Consider the following 8,364-nt stretch of genomic DNA (forward strand, 5'->3'; position numbering starts at 1 on the left):
TTGTGTTCACTACAAAACAATTTAGAACACTTACAAATATCTTGTTTGTAATATTGATTAAGGAAAGGTATAGGTAAAAAATAATATATTTTTTTCCCCTATATATTTCATTGCTTCCGCTTTCCAATTGGAGCTGTGAAGTAGTCCTAAAATGAAAAATTGATAAAACATAACCTGAGCTAAACAATGAAACCAACCAACTCACCAACAAAGATTATCAAAAAGAAAGGTACCTTATTAAAGCAATTGCTCTCAAAAGACACCAAAATAATTTCGAATATTAGCGAGCCTTTTCAGAAGCAAGGGCTTAAAATATGACTAAAAACTCAATTGAACATAGCAACATATATTACAAAGAATATTGTTTAAAACACTACGATGATGTCCTCATGATTTACTCCTTCACTAGTAGGCTAATATGAATGGTACAACAGAAAAAAAAAAGTAAAAAATAAAAAATCAAGACCATATTGAAATTAATGAAATAAATATGAAAGAATTTATAATGCAATAGAATTGAATGCAATATCTTTTCCTCACTGGTCGTGTAGGCAAGTTTACCGTGAGAGCTCATTAGCTCCATTCACGGTATCTGATTGAATAATTACCCGGGTGTCAAGTTATTCTTGGCATACCATTTTGCCACCTGAATTGGTCTCTTCATCTAAGCTGTGAGGTTCTTGCTTCTTTTCTGCTGCTGCTTCTTCTAAAACCCCCAAAGCTTGACTAGTTGAAAAGGAATTTTCTGCATTATTGGTGCACATCCAAGCTTCCTGGAGTTGCAATACATACTCCAAGTACCACAAAACTTCTCCCATTGTAGGCCGGTTCTTCCCCTCATCAGCAAGACATTTTTCTGCTATCTCTCCAAACTTCTTCAAGGACTCTGGAGAATAATTTCCTTTGAGACGAGAGTCAATTATAGTTTCTAGTGATCTCTGCCGTTGCCATCCCATTGCCCACTCTGCAAGATTGATCTGATCTTTAGGCAAGCTTGGATTTATAACAGCTCGAGCACAAACAACTTCAAACAACACTACTCCAAAAGAGTAAACATCAGATTTCTCAGTCAACTGCTGTCGTCTGTAGTACTCAGGGTCTAGATATCCAAAGCTTCCTTTTACTGCAGTACTAACATGAGTGTGATCCAAAGCAGGACCAGTTTTTGATAGCCCAAAGTCAGACATTTTTGCTACAAACTTTTCATCTAATAGTATGTTAGTTGTCTTAACATCCCTGTGGATTATTCCCCGGTCTGCTCCTGTATGAAGGTAATAAAGTCCTCGTGCAGCACCGATACATGCTCCTAATCGCTGCTTCCAAGTCAATGGTGAGAGATCACTCCCAAAGAGGTGACTTCTAAGAGTCCCATTTGCCATATACTCGTAAACCAAAATCATCTCATTTTGTTCATCACAGAACCCAATCATGGACACCAAATGCCTATGTCTGAGCTTTGAAAGCATCTCAATCTCTGTTTCAAATTCAGCCAGACCTTGCTCAGATTGTGGGTTTGACCGCTTTATGGCAACAAGGGTGCCATCTTCAATCTCTCCTTTGTACACCTTGCCAAAACCTCCTACTCCAATCACTAAACTGTCATCAAAATTGTTTGTAGCTGCACGAATCTCTGGTAGTGTAAACTGTTTGCCAACCCTAGTAGAGGCCACAGATCCATATGGATATTGGCTTCCAGTTGCTTTCTTGCCATTGGCTGAGTTATTTAAAATAGACCCATTAAGGAATAATGGCCTCCAACCAGGAGAGTTGTTTTTGGAATCACTCAATTTTTCTCTTTGGCGTCTGCAGAAACAATAGATGGAGCTGATTATAACTCCGAGAATAACAACAGAAGTTACACCTGCTCCTATTCCCACCCAAAGAATTTTAGCTTTTGAATTGCCCACTGAATTCCCAGTAGAATCATTAGGCTCTACATAGGCAAGGCTCCCACTTTGGCTCAGCTTGAAAATCTCCAACCCGTTCAAGAGAGCATCAGTTCCTGCAGCACCAGCTGCTGTCTCAGGACCTAGTTGAATCCAAAGTGTCTTAGTTTTGGATGACACAGCATCAATGTAATCCTGGTGATATGCTTTATTCACCCCTCCTGATCGCTCAAAAACATCAAAATTGTCTGCTGCAGTCCTGTTATTTATATAGATTCTGAAAATCCTTTGCTTTGGTACATCAAAAACCAGCTCACAGAAATGTAATCGGATCAAATAATCAAAATCAGGATCAACCTCAAATTTCCACGACATGTTGAACCTTTTCTCTAGGACTCCAGTGTTGGACATTGCTCTTGCTGTTTCATAAACAAGAAGAGGAGCCACAGAGGAATCATTCATGGAAGCATAGGTAATATTCGAACTGTTACTGATCTCTGAGCCAGCATTTGCTGTGATCATGTAGCTGGAATCCATTTCCCATGTTCTCCAAAGATTTGAATCTTGATTGGATTTAACTTCAGAACCTCCTACATTCAACCTATACATGGTCTGGATGCTCCTTCCACTCAAATTCACACTATTGTCACCCACTCTACTAATTGAGTCTGCAAAAAGCTTATCAACAATGGGGACAATCTCAATGGCATTTATGAACCCTAATGATCCTTTTACCGGCAAGAACTCTACCACAAGCACATCCACATTGATGGGTAAAATGTACTCTTTAATAAAAAAGAATGAACTTGAATTGCTTCCTGAACTCTGCAAGTTTGACTTCTTATGTGATATCTCACTGGGAACATTGAATTTTGAGACCAATTTTAGACCATTTGCAACAACATCAAATGCAGACTCATTTACATTGTAATTCCCAAATAAGAATGGACAGAAATGGAGCCTAACGAAATAGTTCCCTTGAATTCCTTTAAAAGTGTAATTCAAACTATCTGTAAAAAACCGAGCAGTTTTGTAGAGAGGTCCAAAATTTGAACTATCGCTTAGCGCAGCAGTGGATGCAGCAATGCTGGGAGAACTGAGGGTGAGATTGCCATCAGGGACCAAGTCACCAACCCATCTCCTACCATCCACATTAACACTGGAATTTGTACCACAATTTATCAGAAAAGACTTTGACTGAGCTTCTACAGTTGTAACAAAAGCAGAGATTATCACCAAAGACATCAGAGCAAAGACTTCCCAACCTTGGACCTTCTCCATTACCTTTCTTCCTCGAGACTGCTTTATATTATTTTCAAGCTAGAAGGGAAAGCCTGATGGAATACAACAATAACCCAATGTTCAAGAACACACAATCTAGACAAAAAAGCATAAACACCCAGCTCTTAAATCACAGTAACTACTTCATCTCCAAGATTTTTAACCATGATGATCAGTTCATTAAGCTTCATGAGAAAACTCATACAACAACATAGATATGTAGATATCTCAACAAGTTGAATAACATGCACTTACTCAGGTTTCAGCAGAACCACGAATGAATGACAAATCATCTCAATCCAACACACCTAGGCTAGACAAAATGCAGATCTGAAATATGAAGAAGTACAAAACTTTGGAGCAAAAGGGAAGAACAAAAGGTAGCAATGGATGGAATGTGTAACTAGTGGAAAGAATGCAAAAACTCACCAGTGAGATTCAAACCCGGAGAAAATGTGACTAGCAAATGAATAAGCTTGTGAAATGTGGTTCCCCTTGATAAAGAAATAACAAAGAAAAAGAGAAACTTGAACATGGGTTGTTGTTAGAAAAACAGATTGGAAAAGTTCATTTAATCTCTGCTTTTGTCCTGTCCTGAATCTTTTCAAAAAGAGCCAACAATCTGACACAAGAAAATTTGCCGTTTTTATTATTATTTTTTATGAAACTGTTGTAACAGTTGGTATTCTTTATATGCATTGTTATTATTATTATTATTTTGTTGTCTATATGTTACTTTGGACTTTTTTATTGTATATGTATGAGTGCCAGTTATGGGTTTCCATAATTTGTGATGTGGGTCACATGCTCATGTCTCGAAGATGATCAACAGTGCAATTATTCTTGCAGCATTCCAAAACTACCCCTTGTTTTCCAATTATAAAAGCTGTCCTTCGTCTCTTCTTCTTACCGTACCAAGAGTACACTTTATGGGGGTCCTTTGGGAACATTGTAAACCATGGTCAAACAATTGATCTTACCATCATGGCATCATTTTTTTTTTTTAAAAAAAAAAAAAAATTTAAGAAAGGGAATATTTAGATTATTATATGAAAAGCATTCCCATTTGTATTATTATTTTTAGCCTAATTTTTTTTTTTTACAGTATACCATATAATATACATACTAGTCGTAAATTCACACGATGCATGAGAATGAATAATTAGTTTATAATTATGATATAATGAATAATTTATTCTTTAAAATTTGTTGAAGATAAATTTTTTCTCTAAAAATTAAACAAATTTTGAAATTATTTTTCATCTTTTTATCTCTACCAATGTATCATTCTATTATTTTTTGTGTAGTTTTTGATTGATATTATTCTCTTATGAGCAGGTCCATATTCTTTGAAATTATGTTATAGTGTGTTATGTTTTTCCAATTTTTTTCTCTACAACTAAACTTTTTAAGTTTTAAATAAATTATTCAAAATCTTCATTTTCTTTAAAGGAGATTATCATGATAATCAAAACTCATGTCAAAATTACCTTTTATTATTTCAAATGCACAGTCAATATTGTATTTGATATAAATTCAAATTCACACTTCCAAAATAGCTAACTATTAACTTAAACAAAAATCAAACCAATGTTATAAGAGGGAGATAGATTAATTGTGTTGGGGAACTCAAAAATACAACATCAAAACATATTAATTTAAAATAGAGTTATAAAAAAATGTTTCATCAACCCAAAGTAGAGTTGCAAGAAATAATAAGAGAGAGAGAGAGAGAGAGAGAGAGAGAGAGAGAGATAATAACAAATTTATAGAAAATTAGATAAGAAGACAAAGAGTAAAAAAATATAGTAATAAACATCAAATTATCATATTCATGCTATGTAATAGAAAAACACTATATTTGAATATGCTATCTTTATAATGCAATAGGATAACATTTATGAAATGTAATAAAAGAAAAAATATAACAACTTTAAAACACAAAATTAAATTACATCAACCCAAAGTAGAGTTCTAAAGAACACAAAAGTTAATCAACCTAAAATAGAGATGCAAGATAAAAATAAAAATAAAAATAAAAAAAATCCACCAAAAAATGAAAAGAAAAATTGAGAGAGAGAAGTGAGAGAACCTTTTTGTGTGGGAATTGGGAAAACTATGCATATAATGTAATAGAATTGCAAATTTATAGTAAAATGGTGAGAACAGAAGAGGAAAAAATAAAGGAAAATAAAGGGATAGAGGAAGAGTAATATTAAGGTAGATAGTAGTGGGGAAATGAAAAGGCAAAATGGAGGTGAAATGTTGGAAATAGTGTAACAATATTTTTGGGGATTAATAACAAGAAAAGTAGTTAAAAATGAGAGAGAGAGAGAGAGAGAGAGAGAGAGAGAGTTGAAAATAGGTGGATGATGTGTCTATTGATGTAAATTAATAAGAGTGTGAGAATAATAAATGTTACACTTCAGTTTTTATATATATATATATAGATTAGTTGTCACCAAGACCATGAAACCTTAACGAAAGCAACACACACAGACTGCTTCAGAAGTTACGAGTTCCTTATGCTGACAGAGAAATGAAAAATTCAATGCCATGATCTAAGAAGAGGAAAAAGAAAGAAAGATCTCAATTCTTGGTGCTGGTGTAAATTTGTCTAAGACAAGGATTTGGGAGTACACATCTAACTTTTGGTTAGAATGGACATGGAAGTTATCGTTTGGTCTAGGTCCAAGAATTGCTATGTTGAATTGTATGCAAATGTCCAATTCAATCATACTTTATGATCGGAGTAAAGGTATGGGCTTATGAATGTGTTAAGTAGCAGAGCCCACATAATTTAGTTGATTAGCCTCCACTTATGCTACCTAGCCATTTTCTAACAAGGAGCCTCCCAATAAGACTTGTGTCCTTCCTAAGCATGCAATATTTGAATAAAATAAGAATAATGTTAGAGATACAAATTATTTTATAAATTTTTTACAAATTACTGATGTGGTAAATGATTATTGGTAAAAGAAAAAGTGATATTAATTGTGGGCCTAAACGAAAATTAATAAGAGATTGACTACATCAATATTATGTAAAAATATTGTAAAATAGTTTGTGATTGTAGAAGTACTCATAAAACAAATAAATTTAGATAAAGTCAATCATTCAAGAAAGTGGATTATCTAATTATAGGAAACATAGCATAGTTCAAGCCAAATTCGAGGGAAACATACCACAGATCCACAACACATATGGGCATATTTACTGAAAGAAAGTAGTGATAAGCCAAATTTTTTGTTTTTGGGGAGTTAATTATGTAAATATAGACGAAAGTACACTCCCCTTCCTTGAGGTTTGGAGAAATGACACTCCACCCCAAACTTGAAGAGAAAAAAAATACCTTCTTCCCTTCAAGTTTGAAGAAATTAACATTCTCCTTATCAGTTTATATTAGTAACGAAATATTTTAAATTTCTAAAATATAAAAGCAGAGACCTCGTGCAAGAGAATATGAGGTTTTGCCATGTAGCGCATTCTTTGGAAAGTGAATTGAAATACTCTTAAGCCACAAGCTAAGAACAAAAAAATAGGGACTTTTTTTTTTTCTTTCTTCAGTTTAATGTTTCAAGACTTTTCCTATTGAAGAAAAAAAAAATTCTTTGTAAGACTCTTTGTTTTCTTTGGTTCAATGTTTCAAGACAAACCTCTTGCACTTCTACTCCTTTATATACAGCCCACAACCCTTCATGCAATCTCATCTCAAATACATACCGACCATGAATGATTTCATTTATCTTCAATATTTGAATGACACTTACCTAGCTTCAACTTCGTCGTCTTATCTAATCTTAACTTGTATGTATTGGCTATAGCCAAGGAAGAGGGTTTGCTTTTTTTATTGAGTGTTGAGGAATTATGGTTTTGATGTTGAGGTCAAATGTTGTGGATTCTATAAAGGCTGTGATTGGCTTTGGATCTTTGGGCGTTTGGTTTTGGAAATTCATAAATGTATTTTGTTTTAGAATTAAAGAGAAATAGAAAAAAAAAACCTTCTAATTGATTATTGATGAGATTAGTTGTTTTTTATATATTATGTTTTAGAACTTATAATTTATAGGTTTCATTGTAGTTTTTTACTGCTATTTAGTATAATATCAATATGAGCCACAGTGATAAAAGTAAACGTTAATGATGACTTTGCAGAGTGTTTTTCATTTTTTTTTTTTATAATGCGAAAGCATTGCTAAAGACAATTAATCTTGATAAATGGAAATGTTTTAACCATCTTTTCTTTATTTTATCACATTCTTTATATGCTGGTACTTACAAATGATTTCCTTTTGTTGAGATTATGAAATGAGTGTTTGAGATTGGGGCTCGGTATTTGGTTGTGAAAATGGGGTAGTTAAGGAAGTGTTTGGGAGGTTGCTTGAATTTTTGTAATTTTAAGATATGAAAGTATTTTATGCGTTGAATTTAAATTTATAAATTTCAAATTTGAAAATCATTTAATCAATTTAAGAAATAAATTCTAAAATTAATATAATATTTCAGTCTCCTACTAATGTCGATAAATTTAACCGTTTCAATCTCAAAATTTTAGATTAGTAGAACAATTTCACTCTATATTCGAAAGCCAATTCTATGAATTTTTTATATATATAAAATATGAATTAAGAAAATTGAGTTTGAAAGCATTTAAAAATATTGTAGTAAAACATAACTATTATATAGCAAAATGAGTATTATAAATAGGTCTTAAAAGACATACAAAATTTCAATTGAATTTGCAAAGTTTCTGTGCATTGCGCAAGAAATTATCTAGTTTCTTTATAAAAGTTTATCGATGGTTAGTAAAAACATAGTTGATAAATTTAGAACAAAAATGTAGAGTTTATCAAGCACTAAAAGACTGGCAACAAATGATTTCTCCACAACCCATTGAAAAAAGGGGAAAACAAGCAGCAAGAGTCATACTTAATATTTTAAAATACACTTTAATTAAATATTTAAAACAATGGATTTTAATTCTAAAATGGAAGGTAATTTTGGAAACCTGTCCTAGAAAAAAGTGCAAGTTAATACACAACATTTCTAAACTTTGCACTTATAATTAAAGTGTATTTTGGTCATGGTAGTCAGTTTCGTACCGTACCGGCCGGTACGGCCGATATTTTCCATTCTGGTGCTTGAAACGGTACAAAAACATCCTCATTTTGTACCGGTTTAAATACTAGCAGTATCG

General features: G+C 32.9%; 1 protein-coding gene across 1 annotated transcript; it reads right to left on the minus strand.

Moving 5' to 3' along the window:
• Nucleotides 1–319: 319 nt before the first annotated feature.
• Nucleotides 320–3,633, minus strand: LOC142634252 (putative receptor-like protein kinase At1g30570). The gene is made up of 2 exons (XM_075808549.1): nt 3,423–3,633; nt 320–3,220 (listed from the first exon to the last, which is right to left on the minus strand). The coding sequence occupies exon 2, from the start codon at nt 3,165–3,167 to the stop codon at nt 621–623; it is 2,547 nt and encodes an 848-aa protein (XP_075664664.1). The 5' UTR covers nt 3,168–3,220; nt 3,423–3,633; the 3' UTR covers nt 320–620.
• Nucleotides 3,634–8,364: the final 4,731 nt, after the last annotated feature.

Source organism: Castanea sativa, chromosome 5 (assembly GCF_040712315.1).
Source record: "Castanea sativa cultivar Marrone di Chiusa Pesio chromosome 5, ASM4071231v1".
Lineage (NCBI taxonomy): Eukaryota > Viridiplantae > Streptophyta > Magnoliopsida > Fagales > Fagaceae > Castanea > Castanea sativa.